This window comes from Macaca fascicularis, chromosome 1 (genome assembly GCF_037993035.2).
Source record: "Macaca fascicularis isolate 582-1 chromosome 1, T2T-MFA8v1.1".
Classification (NCBI taxonomy): domain Eukaryota; kingdom Metazoa; phylum Chordata; class Mammalia; order Primates; family Cercopithecidae; genus Macaca; species Macaca fascicularis.
In genome coordinates this window covers 5,577,258-5,602,402 of record NC_088375.1, presented here as the reverse complement: position 1 = coordinate 5,602,402, position 25,145 = coordinate 5,577,258, and the positions used below count along the sequence as shown (strand labels likewise).

The window sequence follows — 25,145 nt, the reverse complement described above, 5'->3', positions numbered from 1 at the left end:
GCTCAAGTGATCTTCCCGCCTCAGCTCCTGAGTAGCTGGGAGTACAGCAGCTGGGAGTGTACCACCATGTCCAGGTAATTTTTTAATTTTTTGTAGAGACAGGCTCCCACTAAGTTGCCCAGGCTGGTCTCAAACTCCTGAGCTCAAGTAATCCACCCGCCTCAGCCTCCCCAAGTGCTGGGATTACAAGTCTGAGCCACCATGCAAGCCCTGAGTGAATGAAGTTTTGCAACAAACAAATTCCTGCAAATCAGATAATTCTACAGGAAAAAAATTCCCTAAAGGATATTTAATTATTTATTTTGGAAAATAAGAATATTTTAACTTCATGAGACACAGACCTTATTTAACAACTAAATTTATTTCAGAAAGTCCACAATAAAAATATTTCCAGTTAGTCTTTCCAGTAAATTTACTTTTCCCTCACATTGACTGTGATCAAAACCAAGGAAAAGAAAGGAAAAGGAATAAAGGAATGAGTGAAATGTGCTAATAAAAATTATAAAATTTATCTCCAAAATTGTAAGATATTGTCAGTCTCTTAAATATAGTCATGGTAGACCGGGCATGGTGGCTCACACCTGTAATCCCAGAACTTTGGGAGGCTGAGGCAGACGGATCACGAGGTCAGGAGATCAAGACCATCCTGGCTAACACAGTGAAACCCCATCTCTACCAAAAATACAAAAATTAGCGGGGCGTGGTGGTGCGCCCCTGTAGTCTCAGCTATTCAGGGGGCTGAGACAGGAGAATCGCTTGAACCCGGGAGGCAGAGGTGGTAGTAAGCTTAGATTGCGCTGCTGCACTCCAGCCTGGCAACAGAGCGAAACTCTGTCTCAAAAAAAAAAAAAAGCCTGTAATCCCAGCACTTTGGGAGGCCGAGACGGGCGGATCACGAGGTCAGGAGATCGAGACCATCCTGGCTAACACGGTGAAACCCCGTCTCTACTAAAAAACACAAAAAATTAGCCGGGCGTGGCAGTGGGCGCCTGCAGTCCCAGCTACTCGGGAGGCTGAGGCAGGAGAATGACGTGAATCCGGGAGAAGGAGCTTGCAGTGAGCCAAGATCGCGCACTACACTGCAGCCTGGGCGACAGAGCGAGACTATGTCTCAAAAAAAAAAAAAAAATATATATATATATACACACACACAAACACACACACACACACACACACACACACACACACACAGAGCCTGGGCGACAGAGTGAGACTACGTCTCAAAAAAAAAAAAAATATATATATACACACACACACACACACATATATATATTTAAATATATATTTAAATATATATATAGTCATAGTACTCTAACTACTGTAAACAAGAAGAGAAAACTCAGCCATAATGTGCCCATGGACTATTGTTCCACTGAGTTTAGAATATGGGTAAAATAACTTTTCACAATGTTTGCAGCCTACTTGAAAAGAAACTTTGTAAAACATAATAAATCTCTATTTCTGGTTTTCAAAATCTAATAACATGATTTCAAAAATCATACTTCTGTTAAAACGTTTTACATTTAAAAACACAGGAAAAAGAATATGATTATGCTTTCCAACATATAAATGTAGTTATCTAAAAACAATCATTACATCTCATCAGAAATAATTTCCTCCCATCCATTCAATAGTATTAAGAGCTACACAAATTCCTATCAAGAAATGGAGAACTACTATATTAAACTTGCATTTTAAGTAATGTTTTTAAAATAATGAAAACACTACCATGCAAATACTGGATTTACTTATTGACTCACCTCGCCCCCATTAACATATTCCATCACAAAACACAAACGGTCTTTTGTCTGGAAGGAATATTTCAAGGACTTGAAATAAAAAAAAAGAAAAAATGTTATATTATAACCCTGTATTCTTATAATAATAATTGTACTAAAAGTAGAACACTTAGAAATAGTAAGCACGATTGATGAAAAGAATTGTTATTGTTTCTTAAGAGTTTATTTACTACTTAAAAGTGCTTAAGAGTTTATGAGAAACATAAAACAAATGTTTAGTTCACAATAGGTATTATTACAATAAAAATTAAAATTAAAATTTCAAGTAAAAGTAAACATAATTGCAACAAGCACTTCTCAATCTAATGTGCCATTGATTTGAAGCTGCGTTAGTACTCGAGGTGCTCATCCATGCAACCTCACAGCATGGCCAACAAATTGCGCTAGTTGAAGTTCCTTAGGAATCTAGCTACAGTTGTTATACTCAGGTTTCTAATACAATGACAACATCACTTTTTGCATATTGACTGCATAACAGAACCCAACCCAACAGAGTTGGTTTATATAATTTTGTAGGTTATATATAGGTTATTAAAAAATACCAAAAGGCTATCTTATTACACTAGACAATAAATACACCAAAAAAGGTAGCAAAGTAAGTCTAGGTATCTACTGACAGCTCTGAAAATGTCTATTTCAGATATTCCAAATAGTGCAAAGGGTTCCACTTTTGAAAGCCTAGCTATTATTTTTTAATCTCAATATAGTTCATTGGAACCAGGAAAATACAGAAACTTTACCAATTATCCCTATATTACAAGGAATCTAAGAACAGAACTAAAAAATCCAGTTTCTTTCAAAACAACTACATTGTAGGCATATCATATAATCACAGTTTATTCTTTGTCTCATGAAAAAAACATAGCATGGCTTATCCCCCCTCTAATGTATTTAGCATTCCCATATTTCTTAAAGTACTCTATCCCTCAAAGAAGTCTCATTTCTATAAAATATTTTCAATAAACATTTCTGCCTTTCATATTTGAAGAAATGCTTCTGATCATTAAAATATTTATCAGAAGCCAATAAAACAAACATAAAATCTTTACACTTAAGAAATTTTTAAAAATCTGTCATCTCCTCAATAGTCTCCTTAAAACGCCAGAGGTAATCTATTAATTCTATGGTTTGTTTTTGTTTTTAAAGGCAAGAGATTCGTGGGAGAAAAAAAATTCTCAAAAAAGTAATAAATGCATAATGGGAAGAATTATCAATGCATACATACTGTAAAAATCCATACATTCTAATAAGTTATAGGAAATTTGACTTACAGTCTTTCCACAAAGAAAATGGGATATCTAAATGAATAGTATTTTTCACAATTTAATTTCTAACACAAAATTCCTTAAATTTCAAATGTTATGATTATAACATCTGTCCTCTAGTCACTTACTGTTAAAAAGGGATGTCTAGTGTTCTTTAATACTCTGCTTTCAGTAAGAGTGTGTGCCACTTCATCCTACAAAAGAAAAAAAAGCAAACCTTCAATATATGTTTTGAGAGCACCGATAATAATAATTTCACTATTTCTCTAAAATTGTAAGCGGTTAAGCCGAGATTGAAAAGGATTTTAAAACACAGTGGCATGCTTCCTTTACCACTCAGCATTCTCTCCACCAAAATACAAAAAAACTCAAATTAATGATTTAATTAATATGGCTGTATAAGTTCATATAAATTCAATCATACTTAATCAAACTATATCAAGAATGTTATAAAAATCAGCCAGAAAATTATCAGGGAGAATTTATCAACTAATATTTCAGCATGAGGTAATTTAATATCTCCATGTTTGTAATACATTTTATTCAGGGGGATGAAAGGATATATTTCACAATAAATATAGAATCTAAAAGTCTCCTACTTTAAAGAAATTCGTTATTAGAACACAGAATACACAAGCAATATTTAGTTCTAAATTACACATTTTAGAAATAGAAAGGAACAGAGTATAAAAATATATACCTTTCTGCTTGTGGCTTTTTGCTTTTTTATTTTGTTTTTTAGAGACAAGTTCTTGCTCTGTTGCCCAGGATGGAGTACAATCATAGCTCACTCTAACCTTGAACTCCTGGACTCAAGCATTCCTTCTGCCTCAGCCTCCTGAGTAGCTGGGATTACAGATGTGAGGCGCCATGCCCAGCCTTATGCACTTCCTTATTTTTTTAGAGATAGGGTCTTGCTATGTTGCCCAGGCTGAGCTCAAATTCCTGAGGATCAAGCAATCCTCCAGCTTCAGACTCCCAAGTAGCTGAGACTACGGGATTTTTTTCCTTTGGTTGCAGGGGGGCGGGTGTTACACTTTTTTTTTTTTAATTCCAATAGGTTTTTGGGAAACAGGTGGTGTTTGGTTATAGGAATAAGTTCTTTAGTGGTGATTTCTGAGATTTCGGTGCACCCATCACCTGAGAAGCATACACCATACCCAATGTGTAGTCTTTTATCCCTCACCCGGCTTCCATCCTTTCCCCCAACTCCCCGAAGTCCACTGTATCTTTCTTATGCTTTTTCGTCCTCATAGCTTAGCTCCAGAGAATACAAGTTTAATGTGCATCTTTTTTTTTTTTTTTTTTTGAGACGGAGTCTCACTCTGTCGCCCAGGCTGGAGTGCAGTGGCGGGATCTCGGCTCACTGCAAGCTCCGTCTCCCGGGTTTACGCCATTCTCCTGCCTCAGCCTCCCGAGTAGCTGGGACTACAGGCACCTGCCACCTCGCCCGGCTAGTTTTTTTTAGTAGAGACGGGGTTTCACCGTGTTAGCCAGGATGGTCTCGATCTCCTGACCTCGTGATCCGCCCGTCTCGGCCTCCCAAAGTGTTGGGATTACAGGCTTCAGCCACTGCGCCCGGCCAATGTGCCTCTTTTTTTTAAAAAAAAAAGAAAAAGAAAAAGAAAAAAAGGCTCACAATCCTCCTACTGTAGGTGATCATTTTAAAATGTAAGTATATTTCAAACCAAAAATAAACTAAGAATGTTTTCCCCAACTTTGGGCATAATCTCATATTGCTATCAAAAGCAAACTAGTGTTTTCTCCAACATATGGAGAACTGGAGTTAATGTTTCATATTTCAGAAGTAACACTATCTTAAAGAAGAAACGAAAGGAAGATAACTGCTGAAGCTAACAGAGCATCTCTGTTCTTCAATTCTGGCAAGATCTTAAAGCCCTTGCTGAATCAATTTCTTAACACTATCAGAAAATCAAAATTACATATAAGAAAGACATGAAAAGCAAAACATCAGGACACTGCATTATATTTGTTATCGTTATAAAAATATTTGACCTTAAACTCAAAAGATAGTAACTACATTAATCAAAGAAGCTAAGATCCTACAGCCATTCCAGGAAGGTCACATCAATTGTGTCTGAACAGAAAGTATAATTAACAACAAGTGAAGGAAAGTATAAACATGAAATCATCTCAGTCTTAGTTGTTTTATAGGAGTCAGTTTTAAGTGCTCAATTTGAAAGCCACTGTCATATCTTACTATAGTTCGTAAGTTAATTAGAGTAGCAAACATTGCAAAACAAAATAAATCAGAAGCAGAAATGACACGAGAACTTACTGATTTCCAAATATACTGTGCCTAACATGATGGTAAGCATACAGCAGATACTTAATACATGTCTATTGAACTGAATTGTGTATCATAGGAAAGAATTCCAAGATGTCAAGTGTGCAAGAGTTCATTCATCCATTCATCCGTCCAGCCATCCAGCCACCCACCCAACTCCTTCAACACATGTGCAACGAGTATCTTCTGGGTATTCATCTGCATATCAGAGACAGGACACTGAAAAAACAGACAAAATTCGCTGCTCTCATGGAGCTTCAATTCTACCTACATGGTGATCAGTGTTAACGGGAAAAACCAGAGAAGGGGATACTACTGTCAGTGAGCATCACAGAGGGAGTATGAAATACATGATTAAGCATTATACAAGTGGCTATTTTGTGATATACTGAACCAAGTCCATTCACTTAAAAAAAAACAACTGCTGATGTGCACTCACTAATTGCTAAGAAAAGTGCTGGTATAAAGTAACTTAATAAAAAGATAAGATTCCATTGCTCATGGAGTTCACAGGCTAGTGGAAAACACAAACAAGTAAATTATCCAACTTAAACAATTACTCCTTCTGATAAGTGGTATTAAGGAAAAAGTGGAGGTTATCCACTATTGTCAATGGGGCTGTAAGGGAAAACCAATGCTATTGGAAGAGTGTAAGTTGGGTATTGTGATGGTGTGGGACATGGAGAAAGTGATGGGGTGTGGGTGACATGTTTGTAAAAGTCTATTCATGTTCTTCTAAGAAGGATCAATTAGGAAAGTATTACAGTACCCCAAGAGAGAAGTGAGGATGGCTTGGACTACTATGGTGGCAGCAGGAACAAGAAAAAGGGGATAGTTTTGAGATATCAAGTTAACAGTAATAATATAAAAGTTATATGCCTCCAACATGAGAGTAAATCATAGAAATTTGTATAGGCAGTTCAGAAAGAAATTCAGAAGATAACATTTACATGTTATGGTTTAAGATGTTAAGTAATCTGGGTCAATAAATTAGGAAAAGACTAAGGAAAAGTATGTATGAAATTTATTTGGAAGTAGAAAAGATATTCTAGTGCCTTGAAAAATGTCAGTGAGGTATTACATTCTATTTTGTTAAAACAGCCTTATCACACATAATAGTTATTTCTCTAAATCACTTAGTAAGTTTCATAAGGGAAGACTTTTTTACCCCCTAAATTTGTAATCTGACCACATGCAAGGAACCACGTAAAGACGTATGGAGGCAAAAGCAAAAACAGTATTTCTTTGTTATGAGAATGGAACTGGAATGAACACCATGTACATATCAAAATGTATTTTGTAACATATTTTACAGCTGATCAGATTAGAATTTCTTCCCATTAATGCACATTTAATGGTACTGTATTTCACATACTAATTAGTTGCTGCTATGAAGATAAGGTATGCGCAAGCTAAAAAGTAAACACAGATGCCAATAATTTTTAATTACAGTTAAAAGCAACATGTCAAAACAAAAAGTTAAAAATAATAGTAGTAAAACAGTGACTAAAACAATGTGATGCCTTTCAAAAAATCCATTTGTTGATCATAATTATAAAGAGTTCTAGCAATGCTTGGGTATACAATATTTTTTTTTCATGGAAAAGCTTTTGAAATACAAATTTACATATATTATCCATGATAAAATACTAAATAACGAACTTTTAAATCTAATTTCTTTCATGGAAAGAAGCATTAGGGGAAATGGGATTTTATTTCTTGAGGCAGAGGAATAGTCTTCCTTTTAATATTTATTTTCCCGATCCTCTCCAATTTATCATTCACCCTCTACTACACATGATCTAAAGTTCTCCTTTCATTTGACCCTCTCAATGTTTTGTGGTAGTTAGGTTATTTGAGGGAATGAGGTATAGGAGATGGCAAAGAAGAGGAGAAAAAGAAAATTTCTACTCTTAATTATCAAGAACACCATGAGTGTCATCTCCTTTAATCCCTGCACCAACTGATTCCACATCTAAGTTCAACATTAAAGGTCATTTCTACTTCAAAAAACTGCCTCCCATCTTCAAACAACCTACTATCTACTTCACTAGGTACTCTGCTCACATTATTTTCTCCCAAATTGACCACAAATCTAGTTGAAATCAAGACACATTCTGTCTAAACCATTTCCTTCATCCACCCAGAGCTATACTTGAGACCTAGAGGAAGACAGGAATCAGGTGGGAGAAACAGGAGGAAGAGGGTAGAGAAGTGTTACTTTGGCACATATTTTTGATACATAATAGTTGTATACATTTCGGAGTTGTTTTATGTTGTTTTGACACATTTCACATGTGTAATGACCAAATCAGGGTAATGGGGATATTCATCACCTCAAACCTTTAACTTTTCTTTATGCTGGAGACATTCAAATTCTTCTCTTCCAGCTATTTTTAAATACACCGTAGATGGTTGTTAACTATAGTCACCCTACTGAACTATCTAACACTAGGTCTTATTAGAACTGTACTTCTGCACCTATTAATCAACTTCATCTCCCCATCCCTCTGCCATTCCCAGCCTCTAGGAACAACCAATCTACTGTCTACCTTGATGCAATCCCATTTTTTAGCTCCCACATAAGAACAAGAATGTGCAATACTTGTCTTTCTGTGCCTGGCTTATTTAACATAATGGGTTCCATTTCCATCAATGTTGCTGCAAGTGACATGATTACATTCTTTTTATGGCTAAATAATATTCCACTCTGTATGTTTATCACATTTATCCTTTCAGTCATTGATGGGCACTTAGGTTGATCACATATTTTGGCTGTTGTGAACAGTGCTGCAATAAACCTAAGCGTGTAGATGTCTCCTCGATATCATGATTTTGTTTTGGATATATATATGGTAGTTCTATTTTTAGTTTTTGAGGAACTTTCATATAGTTTTCTACAGCTGCTATACTGATTTACATTTCCACCAACAGCATAGGAGAGTTCATTTTAGCATCCGTGATTTTTTGGTTTTTTTGGATAAAAGTCATTGTAACTGGGGTGAGATGATGATATGCTCAGGTCCCCACCCAAGTCTCATCTTGAATTGTAATCCTCATAATCCCTAAATGTTGAGGGAGAGACCTTCTGGGAGGTGACTGGATCAGGGGGGCAGTGTCCCCCAGGCTGTTCTTGTGACAGTGAGTGAATTCTCAGGAGATCTGATGGTGTTATAAGTGTCTGACAGTTTCTCCTTCACGCACTCGCTCTTTCTTCGCCTGACGCCACGTAAGACATGCCTCTTCCCCCTTCCACCATGACTGTACGTTTCCTGAGGTCTCCCTGGCCATGCAGAACTGTGAGTCAATTAAACCTCTTTTCTATATAAACTACCCAGTCTTGGGCAGTTCTTTATAGCAGTGTGAGAATGAACTAATACAGATGATATCACATTGTGGTTTTGATTTGCATTTCCCTGATGATATGACACACTTTTACAAATTAAACTACAATGATTACCAGTGATTATTATTTACTTTTCCACTGTCTCAACAAGCCATATGTTAGCAACCTATACTTTTTTTTCCCCACCAGGAGAGATGTCTCACTTATCAAGCTCTAAATTTTGGATTCTAACTTTTGTTTCTTGAAAACTTGAGTACTGGCCCAGATAATGACTTCTAATACTTCTTCCATTCACCAACTGTCAGACTGTTTTCTGTTCCTTGATTTCTATTCCTTTTTTCGAAGACTTCTCACCTTGATGGAGAAGATGAAAGCACCACTGTTCTTTGTTAACTACAAACATTATTACACCTTTCTCGAGCATTGTGTTTGATACTTTGTTCTTGATGCTCCTGTTCCAAATATTCCTTAGATGGAGGGCTACATGAACTCCTTTGACTTCCATCATGATATAATCACTTTGGACTCCAGTCTTTCTTCTGACTCTCTCATTCACAGTATTGGGACAAGTTCACCTCTACCCTCTTAACTCTGTAGTTCACATCTAAAGATAAATTTACACAAACATATTGACTAACACTATTAGAATCTCCCACCAATCTCAGTTGAATCTTCTGAGGCCTCTTTCATCCACTGCTACTTAGGTCATTTTTCATTTTCTCAGGATGGTTGTTTCAAATATTTCCCAGGCCTTCTCCCTTGCCTGGTATGTATACTTAAATGTACACACTAACCCTTACCTAGTCAAGCTACTAAGCTAAGACTAGAACCCAGGTCTGTGCTGACTTCCAAGCACAGAAGCTTTTCATTTATTTGTCTCTCTTTATCTCAACCTCACTCGTTCCCACTTTCAAAATGCGATCTTACTTCTTACTGAGAAGAGAAGCCATAAACATAACATTTAACACATTTGATCCCTCCTTCCTCCTGAAAACAGGTTCTTCTCTTGGGTCCCAGGACATCCTAATCTCTTCATTTTCCTCCTCTTCAGTGACTGTCTTTCCTCAGTCTCAACTGCTGTGTCCTTTGCTCTGAAACCCTTATTCTGTAAGCATCTCCAGGGCTCAGTCCTCAGAATTCTCTTCACTGGGTACACTCTTCCTCTGGTGAACTCATTCAGACTATGGCTCTAATACAGGATATATGCTGACAGACTACCAAATTTATACCTCAAATTTAGACTTCTTTCCTAAACTCAAGAAATGCCTATTTGGCATGGATGTATAATCAATGACATAAACTGGAGTATCTAACGAAAACAGCAAATCTGACATGTCTAAAACCTAATTCCAAATCTCCCTTCAAAAAGTTTCTTCTGCAATCAACTTCATTGCAGTGAATGGCAACACCGTGCTTTCAGTTGCTTAGACCAAACGTCTTAACAAAGATCTCCAACTCCTTTTTTCTTCCACCCATACTCTACATTCAATCTGTCAGGCAATCCTGTTGGTTCTTCATCAAAATACACCCAAGATCTCATTATCATCACTACCTCCACTGCTACTACCCTAGTACAAGCCACTATCATCAATTATCTAGATTACTGCTGTAATTCGCAAACTATCTGCTTCCAATCCACAGTCTATTGTCAACACTGCAGCCAAAATGATACTGAAAACTAGGTTGTGTAACTACACAGCATAAAAATTTCCAAAGGCTTCCCACTTGATTTACAGTAAAACCCAATATCCTTACAAACAATCCTATACCATTCTTGTTCCACACCATGCTAGACTCCTAGCTATTCAAAGAATATGTTAGAATGTGCTAAGTAAGCTCCCTTCCTCAGGGCCTTCTCAATTGCTATTTCCCCCTGCTGGAACATTCTTCCTTCAAAATATCTAAAGGACTTGCTTCCTGATCTCCTTCAAAAGCTTGCTGAAATTTCACCTTTCACTGAGCCCTTCCATAATCATTCTATTTAAAACTGCATTAAGTCCCAAAAATCACTACCATCATTATTCCTTATTTCCCTACTCCAGTTTTCTCTGTAGTGTGGATTAGTTTCTTACATACTCTATGGTTTATTTATTTATCACGTGTATTATTTATTCTCTAATTCCTGACTTGAATATAATTTCCCACAGGAGAGGAGTTTGTCAGTTGTATTCTTTCAAATGGTCCCAGTGCCTAGAGCAGTACCTAGCAAATAACTAGGTGTTCGACATATATTTATTGAAATAATGAGTGAATGAACTAGTAAATAATGAATGATCTTGTTACATGCTGCTGAAGAAAAGAAGCTACACGAACTGCATGAAATAATTCTAGAACATAAATCAATGAAATCATACTCCCAATAGAACAATGACAGTTGATGAAGGTATAGCAGATCAAACCATTATCTGCTTCTTACAATAAACTACAATCATTGATGCAATGTTTAATATGCAGGTTCAAAAGATTATGAAAGAAGAGAACAAAGTAACTGGCTGATCACGTTAAGAGATTTTGGTTAAGATTCACCAGTAAGAACTTAAGAGTCCAAGGAAAAAGAGATGCCAGTAATCAAGCAAACGCATTGGGCTGTTATTTTAATGGCAGAAAAAGGGTAACACATCAGGTCTGGGTTGCCCAAACTCTACATATTCCCAGAAAAGTCAGTCTTCAGAATTGGCCCTTGGCCAACTCCTGGGAAATGAATTCTGAGCCTCTGAAATATTCTGCCTGGTCAGCGTATTTTTGTATGCTGGAGTTCTTGGGCCACATGGTACCAGTTTGACTAGATAGTTTATGCTAACAACAGGATGCATGTTTAACACTTCGTGCCTGATTTTGCTCTGAGAGGTTGGAATCTGAGCATCTCAGGGCAGTCATGCAGCTACTGCTTGCCTATGTGACTGACTTCCAATAAAAACCCTGGACACCAAGGCTCAGGTAAGCTTCTTTAGTTGACAAAACTTCACAGCTGGGAGAAGTAAGTGCATCTGTGATAGTTAATTTTATGTGTCAACTTGACTGGATTAAGGAATACCTAGAGAACTGGTAAAGCATTACTAATAGATGTGCCTGTGTTTCCAGAGGAGACTGGAATGTGAATTGATGGACTGAGTGAGGAATATTCACCCACAATGTTAGCAGACAACATCCAATCAACTAGGGACCCAAATAGGGACTAAAAAAGCAAAGAAAAGGTGCTCTCCTGGAACTGGACACTCTTCTTCTCCTGTCCTTGGACACCAGAACTCTAGGCTCTCTGACATTTGGACTCCAGGATTTATACCAGCAACTCCATAGTTTCCCACCAAAACCCAGGTTCCCAGCCTCAGAGTAAGAATTACACTATCAGCTTCCCAGGTTCTGAGGTTTTGGAACTTGGACTGAGATACGTTACCAGCATCCCAAGGTCTCCAGCTTCCAGATGGCCTGTCTGGGGAATTTTCAGCCTCCATGATCACATAAGCCAATTTCTCAGTGAATCCTCTCTCATATATGTATATGTATCTGATTGGGTCTCTCTGGAGACCCTTGACTTCACCACATCATCCATGTGACTCCACTGGAAGAAGATACCTTAAAGCTTGCACTTGGTTTCTCCAGGATTTTGCTCCATGTGGTTTTCCCTTTGCTGATTTTAATCTGTACCTTTTCACTATCATAAATAATAACCATGAGTCTTTTCTGAGTCTTGTGAGTCATGACTCACTGAGCCTGAGAGTGGTCTTAGGGACAGCTGACACAGTTGGCATCATAAGTAGGACTCATTAAAGCATGGCAAAAACATTGTTTCGAAAAAGGAAGAATGACAGGGCAGACAATGATAAACTGTGATGCCTAAATGGGTATACAGTCACCAATGGCATGAGACGGCAGCTGCACTGTGCTAAGTTACTACATATAGAAGTTGTCAATGGAATTTAGAAATGACACACCAAAATCTCAAGGACTTAGATCACTGGATACACAAAGAAATGCAAAATGATGAGAAACAAGCTAAATACACAATCCACTGGTAACCTGTATTTTTTTCCCCACATGTAAGATTTTTATTCCAATTTGATTTGCATTTCAAAGGAAATTATAAAATGTATCCACTTTTTTTTAAAGACAAAAATTTAATTATAAAACATGATAAACTTCCAGGTTAAAATTAGGCTGCTTGGAATAAGAAACTCTTAAATCACCATTTTCCACCTCCACACCAAGAATAACCATCTAATCAACCATACTGTAACAGCAAGAGAGCACTGAGACTTGAGTAAATAGGAAAACTAAAGAGCTCTTCCAGCCCCAGACCATGAACATTTTTATGCCTTCTTATAGTGAACGGCAACCACATCATCACCAAAAGTTAAGTCATAACCATTTCACCATACTTAACTTCTCTTATAAAATATGTTTCTTTGTCATCCCATTTCTATATGTGAATGAGTTTGTCTCTATCCAGACTAACAACAAACTTGCAGTTTCTGTCATCTGTAGTGGTTTTATCAAACTCTTCTCCCAGATGGAAACTAACTTCTGTGTTCTTGAACATACTTCGAATTGTCTCCTTCTTGACTGATAATTACTGTTGGTTTGTTCACATTTCCCACCTGCCTAGTGACAAAGCCCATGCCTAGAGCCTTCTTCATGTACTCATCAAAGTTCTGTCGGCCAGCTTCCAAGTATTACAGAAAGCCTCCTCCATCCTTGCCCTTTCCCCACTTTAGAGAGAGAAGTGAGGAGCTTCTGGTCTTATTGCCACTGCAGTCTGTTTTTTTTTTTTTCTTTGAGAGGGAGTCTCGCTCTGTCTCCCAGGCTGGAGTGCAGTGGCATGATCTCGGATCACTGCAACCTCTCCCTCCCGGGTTCCAGTGATTCTCCTGCCTCAGCCCCTCAAGTAGCTGGGATTACAGGCGCACGCCACCAAGCCAAGCTAGTTTTCTGTATTTTTAGTAGAGACAGAGTTTCACCATGTTGGCCAGGCTGGTCTCAAACTCCTGGCCTTGAGTGATCCACCCGTCTTGGCCTCCCAATGTGCTGGGATTACAAATGTGAGCCACTGCGCCTGGCCCAGTGTACCATATTTTAAAACAGCTAAAATGAAAGTAAAAGAGAGTGTTAAGGAAATCCTGATGCTCAAAAAGCTCAGATTTTGGTTAAGCTGAGTTATGACTGTTAGCCTCCAGGATACAACCCAGTGGAAAATTATGCTGGAAAAAAAAACAGACAGCATTTCTATGGCCTTTGACTACCAGGAACATTGTCCAAATGGTGGGTGACAAAACCATGATACTACTGGAAGCAGGGATTATGTGTGAAGGAGCTATCTCGCCTTGTGAATTGGTATTCATCGGGTTCCTGAAAAACAATTAAGAAAATAGATAGTGAGAGTGACTAACTTGGAAGCAGTATCTTTGATTCTGAATGTTGCAGAATGAAGAAGTCTACTTGGGGTTGATGCAGGAACCACAACTTACTACTGAACAATCATAGATGGTTGTACACGATCCAAACACACAACAGATTGTTCCTAAAGGGACAGCTAGTCGGGTGGACTGGGTAAAAGCCATTGTAAAATTTGTTTATCCTGAAAAGGGAAATGGTCCTTCCCCTCCTTTAAATGCCAAGGGGCACTCCACACATGACATAGCTGATAAGCTGCATACGCAAACCATGCTGGATTAACTTCATGGTCATCAAGATGTTTGTTCATCCTTAATATGCCCTTTAGATCATGGTAAATACTGTGACTAAAAGGGCCCCTCTATGACGGCATCTGATATAACTGCTGCAAAATCTATCAATGATCCAAGAAATGTGTTGGATTTGTTGTCTCAGCTTCTTACTATGGGTCTTACAGATGCTAAGAAAATAAGACTGAATCACAAGTGAATGGGTAAAGACAAAACAGACAGTCAAGGAAGTCCCAAGCAGGATGAAATTTTAAACGGTTACTAAGAGATGGGATGAATAAAATGGACACTGATGTTAACACAAAGGTCTTAATGCTGCATTATCAGAAGTTAGGCTTACCAATGGGAGCTCCTCTTAGTCCCCCAACACTGAAGGGCCCTAAACAAACACACTCTATGTACCCTAATTTCAAGCAATGCACCAAGCTGGGAGGCAAAAATGACAATGAAGAACCTCAGTTCAAATCATCAGAGGTGATGGGCTACCAAATTAATCAGGATGAGGACTGACACAGAACCAGGGTTTTTTTTTTAAAGTAATCTCCAAGTAGGAACTGAAGGCCATAAGCACACCTGTAGGTACAATAGAAGGTAAAAAGGAAAGCTTCCAGGGGTTCCTGACACAAAATTCAGTGCCTCTGATTCCAAAACCTATTGGTAAAGTCCTAGCAGGGGCAATAATTAGAAAGACAGGATATGAAGATGAAATGGTTGACAGGATTAAATTAAAATTTGGATGAAAATTAGTATGTTTGAATGAATCATGTGAAGTACTTGCATCCACATTACCTGAGTATGTTTTGGGGAAGGATATTATTCTGACCAGGGAAAGCTTCAGCTACTATACTGCAGAAAGCTTGCTAGTTTTCCCTTCAGTCAGAACATGCTAAATGAGAATCTATGGAACTTCCCCAGCTCACATAGGTTGTTAATCTGAAACAGTATCATGGTTGACCAAAAGAGATTTAGCACATTAATTAACAACACGTTCAACACTGGAGTGCTATTACCAACAAATTCTCTGTGTCGTGCATGAAAAAGGTGAATGGCTCATGAAAACTCACAGCAGATAATCAAGACTTGAATAATGTAGTGTCATCTACAGCATCAGCAGTCTCTGACATGGTTTCAGAAGTTCTCAAAATAAAACAACCTAAAAGAGACATACTCAGCCAGACATAGTGGCTCACACCTGTAATCCCAGCACTTTGGGAGGCCAAGGCAGGAGGATCACTTGAGTCCAGGAGTTCGAGACTAGCCTGGGTAACAAAGTGAGACCCTGTTTAAATTTAAAAAAAAGAGAGAGAGAGAGAGACTGATTGTTGTGCCAATACTTTTTCTTGGTCCCAATCTCAGGAAAAAACCAACTGCACTTTGCCTTCAAGTGGGAATGATCCCAATTTACACTTACGGCACTGCTACAGGTTTATCTGCATTCATCAGCTTACTATTATAATTTGTTTTGAAGGGATTTTGACTTGATACAGGTCCAGAATACAATAATATACTACAGTGATGACATGATGACAGTACCGGAAACCTAAGAACAAGCTAGGGCTGACCTGAAAATAGTGGTGGCTCACAGGAATACCACAGGCTAGAGGATAAATCCAGCAAATACCCCAGGGTCTACCAAACTGAAATTCTTACGAATAACCTGGGCAGGAACCACCCATAACATTCTACAGGCAACTAAAATTAAATAGCTGTTATTACATAACCATGAAAGTAAGCAAGAAGCATCCACTGCACCTGGTTTGTTTGAGTTTTGCAGAAGAAAAATTCTGTATCTGGGGACTAGTGCTAAATTCAATCCGTAAAACTACCTGAAAGGACACACATGAATGGAGACCTAAACAACAGCAGGCTATTATCTAAGTTGCAGTGGATCAATTAATGCCTTTGGGTCCTTATGATATACACTCAGATATGATTTTAGAAGTATCTGCAACTCATACTTAAACAGACTGGAGCTTATGGCAAAAAGCTCATGAATGCTGTCCAGCAGCAACCACTGGGATCGTGGGCCAGACAAGAAAGTATAGAACACATCATTAGAGAGATGATAAAAGAGAACACATCATTAGAGAGACGATGCTACTGGGCATTAACTGAAACTGTCTTTATGACTAAAGGATATAACATAATCTTAAAACTTAAAATACCCATGTCTTGGGTAATGTCAGAGAAACACTCTAACGAGTACCTATAACAAAATGAAAATGGCTTAACAGGAATGTGCTAAGGAATGCAAGAAGATACTTACCATATTCGATAGAAGAAAACCTTTTTTTTTTTTTTTTTAAAGACAGGGTCTCACTTTGTATCACCCACTCTGAATACAGTGGGGGCAATCACAACTCACTGCAGTCTTGACCTCCCAGGCTCAAGCAATCTCACATCTCAGCCAACTGAGTAGCTAGTATTACCAGGTGCATGCCACCACACCTGGATAATTTGTATTTTTTGTAGAGATGAGGGTCTCACTATATTGCCCAGGCTGAGTCTGAACTCCTAGAGTCAAGCGATTCTCCTGCCTTGGCCTCCCAAAGTGCTGAGATTATAGCCATGAGTCATCACACTTGGCCTCCTCTTTTCTTCTAGACCAACTTTGGAACCATCTGTGAAGCTACCAGATCCTATTGCCACATCCTACTTTTCAAATGTTAGTGTCTCACAAAGAGCTCTCACTGACCACCAAAAAGTGGTTTGTTTTACAGATGATGGCAGTTCAAAGGTGATCAGCCAACATCCTGTTTGGAAGGCTGTCACACTATGACTGACTGGTGTGAAACTGATCGAAGAACAAATCAGCTCAAAGGGCTCAGTTGTACACTGTTTTCCTTGCAATGATGGAAGAACTAAACAAACATAACCCTGATGTGTGGATGTACACCCATGAATGGGCTGTGGCCATTTGCCTGGCCATATGGTCAGGCTGATAGGCAGTGAAAAACTAGACTATTAAATGCATGTGCCAGGCATGGTGGCTCATGCCTGTAATCCCAGCACTTTGGGAGGCTGAGGCAGGTGGATCACCTGAGGTCAGGAGTTTGAGACCAGCCTGACCAACATGGTGAAACCCCGTCTCTACTAAACACAAAAAGTTAGCCAGGTGTGGTGAATGCCTGTAATCTCAGCTACTTGGGAGGCTGAGGCAGGAGAATCTCTTGAACCTGGGAGGCGGAGGTCGCAGTGAGCTGAGTTTGTGTCACTGCATTCCAGCCTGGGCAACAAGAGCGAAACCCCATCTCAAAATAGATAAATAAATAAAATAAATAATAAATGGATGGATTATTAATAGGAGAATCTCTTGAACCTGGGAGGTGGAGGTTGCAGTGAGCTGAGTTTGCGTCAATGCATTCCAGCCTGGGCAACAAGAGCGAAACCCCATCTCAAAATAGATAAATAAATAAAATAAATAATAAATGGATGGATTACTAATGAGGCATGGCTCTATGAGAAGCATTATGGGAATTTAAGGAGTGAATTAAAGTAGGACATGCTGATGGTCATCAAAACAACTTCTTTCAGGATCAGGAGATGATTGGAACCAGCAAGTGGATGTCCCAGCATGCTTGTCTGAGGTGGCTATCTGGGTCCCCAAAATGAGTAGATATGGGAGATATGCAGCAATGCAGAGATGGGCTGGCCAGTGATGTATTCCTCTTGTACCCTCTGATGCACAAAATTCCAGAAAGAGCCATCCTGTCTGCCAGAAAGGGAGAGAGAGACTGCAGATGACTATGGCATATATTCCCAAGAAAAAAGTCCCCCCACTCCCATACATAGTTGGCAAGTACACTACACTGAGCTACTGCCACTATCCCCAGGAGACTATAAATGGTCATTCTTGGAAAGAGACATTTACACTGGATTGAGCTTTGCATAACCAATGGTAGATACAAAAGCTCAAAATACTGTAAGATGACTGGAACAGAAGGTACTGCGCCCCCACCAAGTTACATGTCTTCAGACCAAAGAACATACTTTATAGCCCATACTATCCAAAAACAAGCAAAGAGGTTATCGTATCAAATAGACGTATCATGTCAGATATCATCCTCAGAGTAACAGTCTGATAGAGAATAGGAATGGGAAATAGAAACATTTGTTGGCTAAACAAATGTATGCTTCACAAATGTATGCTCACACTCAACCTGAGGATGGCTAAAGGAAGGTCCCCGCTCCATAGATTCCTCCACTTTTCTGGACATGGGGAAGAAGGGGTGGAGGAGCATGATGTTATCACTACAGAATTCTTAGCTACATCACCTCAACTTTCCTTTCTCCTACATAATGCAGTGGTCCTGGGAGTGGCAAGACAATTGTGGATGCCCAAAGCAGGAATGATCCCTAAGCAAGAAACTCTAATTAGACTTTCAACCATTATTCCAGAACTCCTAAGGGCCTAATGGGATGGACTGTGCCTTCACCCCATGTGGAGCTGACAGTGAATGCAGCTGCACTGCCTAGTAGTCAAGAGAGTCCTCTAGCTCGGTAACCATGCAATTCAACTCTGAAAGAGTATGAAGGCACTGGGGAAGAGGCACTTAGTAGACTACTATTACTGTAGGCAATCTGATTCAGATATCCCTTCCAAAGGTGGAAAAGTTCACATTTCTGGGTACCTGACTGTATTCATTTCCTGTGGCCTCTATAACAAAATACCACCAAAACTTGATGGCTTAAAACAACAAAAAATTGGCCATGCGCGGTGGCTCACACCTGTAATCCCAGCACTTTGGGAGGCTGAGGTGGGCAGATGACCTGAGGTCAGGAGTTTGAGACCAGGCTGACCAACATGGAGAAACCCCATCTCTACTAAAAATACAAAATTAGCCAGGCCCGGTGGCACATGCCTGTAATCCCAGCTACTCAGGAGGCTGAGGCAGCAGAATCCCTTGAATCCAGGAGGCAGAGGTTGCAGTGAGCCGAGATCGTGCCATTGAACTCCAGCCTGGGCAATAAGAGCGAAACTCCATTTCAAAAAACAAAACAAAACAAAACAAAAAAATCACAAAAAATTTCTCATAGTTCTGGAGACCAGAAGTACAAAATCAAGACTGGCAGAGACATGATCCCTCCAGAGGCTCTGAAGAAGAATCCATTCCATGCCTTTCTCTTAGTTTCTGGAAGCTGCTGGCAGTCCTTGACATTTCCTGGCTTGAAGCTGCATCACTCCAACCTCTGCCACCTTTATGTCACCTTCTCCTCTGTGTAGGTGAAATCTCTATCTGCATCACTCCAACAAGGATGCTTCTCATTAGATTTAGGTCCCTCCCAGATAATCGAGGATGATCTACTTAAGATTCTTAACTTAATTTTATCTGCATAACTATATATGCATATACCCTTTTTCCAAATACAGCAAGAGTTCATAGATTCCAGGGAATAGGATGTGAACATACTATTTTAGGGGCTACCACTCAACCCACTATAGTTCATTCCATCCTAACATTCACCCCATCCCAATATCCCCAAAAGTCTCAAAAGTCTCAACCAATACAGTATCAAGTCTAAGTCCAAAATCTCATTTAAGTATCATCAGCTCACAAGTCCCAAGTGTTATCATCCAATCAGGAATGGGTGAGACTCTGTACATAATCCATCCTGGGACAAAATTCCTCTAAATCTGTGGACTTCTCACACTAGAAAACAAGTTATCTGCTTCCAAAACACAATGGTAGAAAGGCCTAGGATAGATATTCCAATTCAGAAAGGGAGAAGATGGAAGAAATAAAAACATCACTGATTCCAAGCAAGTTCTAAACCCAGCAGGGGAAATTCGATTTCAAGGTCTATAACTAATCCTCAGTAATTTGCATTTCTATCCTCTAGGCCCATGGTGGCTCCATCAACTTCTGCCTTTGCAACCCTGGTGGCTCCATCACCCTCTGTCTCTGGCCGCCAATTCATTCTTGTTGTTTTGTTTTGTTTTTTTTAAACTATAACATGCTTTCAGCTGACATCCATCAACTATACCATTTCTTTTACAATGACAGGGTTTTTAACATTTTCCGTCTGTTCTGTAACCATACTTGAGTCTTCGGTGCTTTGTCTTTTGATAAATTCTAAAAACTGAACACTAATTTGGTGTTTGCAATGGTATAAGTAAATGAATATTATTCATGGGACAACCAAATAGCATGGTCAGACCTGTAATGAAGGAAAGGTTACACTGCATCAATAGACCTGGGCTTCTCAAGAAACAATGTTTCATGTCTCAACCAAATAGCCTTTTTTTTCTCCCCCATACAGGCATACTTCAGGTTTCGTTCCAGACCACCACAATAAGAGTATTGCAATAAAACAAGTCACACTAACTTTGTGGTGTCCCAGTGCATATAAAAGTTATGTTTACACTACACTATACTGTAGTCTATTAAGTGTGTAACAGCACTATGTCTAAAGAAATGTACATACCTTAATTTAAAAATACTTGATTGCCAAAAAAGGCGAAGGGTCATCTGAGCCCTCAGCAAGTCGTTATCTTTTTGCTGGCAGAAGGTCTTGTCTTGATGCTGATGGCTGCTGAGTGATCAGGGTGGCAGTTGCCAAAGGTGAGAGTGACTGTGGCAATTTCTTTTTTTTCTTTTTTTTTTTTTTTTTTTTGAGACGAAGTCTTGCTCTGTCACCCAGTGGCACGATCTTGGCATTCAAGCAATTCTCAAGCCTCAGTCTCCCAAGTAGCTGGGATTACAGGCACCCGAAATCACACCCAGCTAATTTTTGTATTTTTAGTAGAGACAGGGTTTCACCATGTTGGCCAGGCTAGTCTTGAACTCCTGACCTCAAGTTATCTGCCTACCTTGGCCTCCCAAAGTGTTGGGATTACAGGCATGAGCCACCATGCCCGGTGTGGCAATTTCTTAAAATGAGAAAACAATGAAGTTTACCATATTGGCTTTTTCTTCCAAGAAAAGTTTCTCTTTCTCATGCCATGCTGCTTACCCACAACAAAACTTTCTTCACAATTGGAGTCAATCCTTTCACAACCTGCCACTGCTTTATCAACTAACTTTATGTAAGATTCTAAATCCTTTGCTGTTATTTCAGCAATGCCCGTGGCATCTTCTCAAAGAGTAGATTCTATCTCAAGAAACCAGTTTATTTGCTCAACCATAAGAAGCAAATCCTCATTTGTTCATGTTTTATCATGGACCTGATAAAATTCAGTCCTATCTTCAGGCCCCACTGCTAATTCTAGTTCTCTTGCTATTTCTACCACATCGGCAGTTACTTCCTCCACTGGAGTCTTGAACTCCTCAAACTCATCCACGAAGATTGGAATCAACTTCTTACAAACTCCTATTAATGTTGATATTCTGACCTCCTTCCATGAAGCCTGAATGTTTTTCAAGACATCTAGAATGGTGAATCTTTCCCAGAAGGATTTCAATTAACTTTCCCCAGATCTATCAGCAGAGGAATTACTATCTATGGCAGTAATTACTATCTATTACAAAATGTATTTCTTAAATAATAAGACTTGAAAGTTGAAATAATGGGTTGCAGAATGGACATTGATAATGAGCTGCAGAACTGACACTGGGTCAGCAGGCATAAAAACAACATTCATCTCCTTGTATATCTCCATCAGAGCTTTTGCATAACTGGTGCATTGTCAATGAGCAGTAATATTTAAAAAGGAATCTTTTTTTCTGAGAAAGTCTCCACAGTGGGCCTAAAATATTCAGTAAAACATACTGTAAGCAGATGTGTTTGTCATCCAAGCTTTGTTGCTTTACTGATAGAGAACAGGCAGTGCAGAGTTACCATAATTCTTAAGGGCCCTAGGATTTTTGAAATGGTAAAGGAGCAATGGCTTCAACTTAAAGTCACCAACTGCATAGCCACTACTGAGAGAGTCAATCTGCCCTTGGAAGCTTTAAAGCCAGGCACTAACTTCTCCTTTCTAAGGAAGTCCTAGGTTCATCTACGAGGAAAATCTGTGGTTTTGTGTAGTCATCTTTACCAATTATTTAGCTAGATCTCTGGATAACTTGCTGCAGCTTCTGTGTCAGCACTCGTGGTTTCACATTGCACTTTTATGCTATAGAGATGGTGTCTTTCCTTAAACCTCACACACCAACCTTTCCTAGCTTCCAACTGTTCTTCTGCAGCTTCCTCACCTCTCTCACCCTTCACAGAATTGGGAGAATTAAGGCCTTGCTCTGGATTAGGCTTTGGCTTAAGGGAATGTTGCAGCTGGTTTGATCTCCTATCAAGACCACTCGAACTTTTTCCATATCAGTAAAGAGTCTGTTTTGCTTGTTTATCATCAAATACAAGGGATCCCTAATAAGATTATCGAAGACTTCTCATCAGAAACACTGAAGGCCAGAAGGCGACTGGTTGATACATTCAAAGTGCTGAAGGAAAAAAAGTAAAGCAAGAATCCAGCAAAACTATCTTTCAAAAATGAGGGAGGTATTAAGACAGTCCTAGGTAAACAGAAACTGAGGGAGTTCATTAGCACTGGACCTGTCATACAAGAAAAGCTATAGTGAGTCCCTTCAGGTTTAAATATAAACCTGTGACTTTAGACAGTCACTTAAAGCCAGATGAAGAATTAAAGATCTGGTAAAGCTAAATACATAAAAATTATAAAAGCTAGTATTACTGTAAGTTTGTGTTGTAATACCACTTTTTGAGTTCTACATGATTAAAGAGACTCACGCATTAAAAAATTAGTTGTCTCGTTTTTGGACACACAATGCATAAAGATGCAATTTAAAGACACCACCAATTGAAAGGAGTGAGTACAGAATTGTAAAGAAGTAGAGTTTTTGAGGGTTAGTAAAGTTCAGGTGGTATAAATTCAAATTAGAGTACTATAACTTCCACCAATTGAAAGGAGTGAGTACAGAATTGTAAAGAAGTAGAGTTTTTGAGGGTTAGTAAAGTTCAGGTGGTATAAATACAAACTAGAGTACTGTAACTTCAGGATATTAAATATAATCTATACAAAGAAAATAGCTACAGAATATACACAACAGGAAATGAGAAGAGAATTAAAATGTTTCACTCAAAAATCAATTAAACACAAAAGAAGGCATTTATGTAGAATCAATTAAACACAAAAGGACAAAAAGCAATGAGGCATATAGAAAATAAATAGCAAAAAGACAGAAGTAAGTCCTTATCAGGACTCACTTTAAATGTAAATGGATTAAACTCTCCAATCAAAAGAAAGAGACTGGGAAAGTCGATTAAACAAACAAACAAAAAGCATGATCCAACTCCATGCTGTCTCCAAAAGCCACAAACAGGGTAAAAGTGAAAGAGAAAACAACAAATTTTCCATGAAAATATAGCAGTTCCCCTTATCAGTGGAGGATATGTTTCAAGATCCCAGTAGATGCCTAAAACCATGGATAGTACCAAATTCTATAAAGTCATTCCTTGATATCCATGGGAGATTGGTTTCAAAATCCCCCTGCAGATAATAAAATCCACAGAAGCTCAAGTCCCTAATATCAAATAGCATAGTATTTGCATATAATCTATGCACATCTTCCCATATTATTTTTGAGCATTTTAAATCCACATTGGTTGAATCCATGGATGTAGAATACGGAGCGCCAACTGCATATACCATGTTTTTTTCCTATACATACTACGTATGATAAAGTTTAATTTGTAAATTAGGCACATCCTTTATAAATGGATATTAAAGTAGATTAACAGCTACTATTAAAAGTAAATTAACAACAAAATAAAACAGAAAAATTATAACAATATATTGTGATAAAAGTTATTGTGATGTATGTGGTCCCTCTCTCAAAATATCTTATTTTACTATACTCATCTATATTTAGGCTGTGGTTGATTCAGGATAACTTAAACTATGAAAAGCAAAACTGCAGCTAAAGGGGGTTATACCATAGTAATCAAAAGAGAAAACGGGTAGCTATATTAATATCAGACAAAACAGACTTTAAATGAAAAGGCCAGAAAAGACCAAAAAATATTATTAATAAAAGAGTTAATAGAGCAAGATATAACAATTATAAACACTTACATACCTAAAAACAAGACCATCAAAATATATGAGGCAAAAACTGAAAGAACTGTAGAAAGCAATGACCATTTTACATTAATAGTTGGAGATTTCAACACCCTACACTCTCAATAATGAATACAACAACCAGACAGAAATAAGTAAAGCAACAGAAGACTTCAACAACTCAATGAAGCAATTAAATCTAAGAGATATACACAAAATGCTCTATTAAAGACACACAAAATCCTCTACCTAACAACAGACTCTACAGTATTTTCAAGTGCACAGGGGACATTCTCCAGGATAGACCATATGTTGGATTACAAATTAAGTCTCAACAAACTTTAAAAGACAAATACAAAGTATCTTCTCCAACTACAACATGAAGTTAGAATAATATAAAGAAAACAAGAAAATTCCCAAATTTGTAGAAATTAAACAACAGACACAATCAATGACAAAGGAAATTAGAAATACTTTGAGACGAATGAAACACAAACATGACAGACTAAAATTTATAGGATGCCGCAAAAGCAGTGCTAAGTGAGAAATTTAAAGCCATAAATGCTTAAACTAAATAAGAGAGATCACAAATCAACAATCTAACTTTATAACTTAAGGAACTAGGAAAAAAATAAACTAAACCCAAAGCAAGCAGAAGGAAAAAATAAATAAATAAAGATTAAAGCAAAGACAGATAAAATAGAGAAAAATCAACAAAGTCAAAAGTTGGTTCTTTG

At 38.3% G+C, this 25,145-nt stretch overlaps 1 protein-coding gene and 1 pseudogene across 7 annotated transcripts in view; both read right to left on the bottom strand.

Moving 5' to 3' along the window:
• Positions 1 to 25,145, bottom strand: part of AKT3 (AKT serine/threonine kinase 3) — a 362,856-nt gene that overhangs the window by 115,555 nt on the left and 222,156 nt on the right. For 4 of the 7 annotated variants that reach the window (XM_005539655.5, XM_065531593.2, XM_065531583.2 and 1 more), the window contains 2 exons: positions 3,193 to 3,258; positions 1,761 to 1,829 (listed from right to left, as the gene is read on the bottom strand). The exons of 1 other annotated variant lie outside the window; for it this stretch is intronic. In XM_005539655.5, coding sequence (XP_005539712.2) covers positions 1,761 to 1,829; positions 3,193 to 3,258 — 135 coding nt within the window. Of the gene's footprint in view, positions 1 to 1,760; positions 1,830 to 3,192; positions 3,259 to 17,715; positions 18,109 to 25,145 lie in introns of those variants that run through there. 2 more of the 7 variants (XM_074036550.1, XM_074036572.1) reach the window with 2 other exon arrangements.
• LOC141410013 (fatty acid-binding protein, brain pseudogene) lies at positions 12,878 to 13,544 on the bottom strand (annotated as a pseudogene).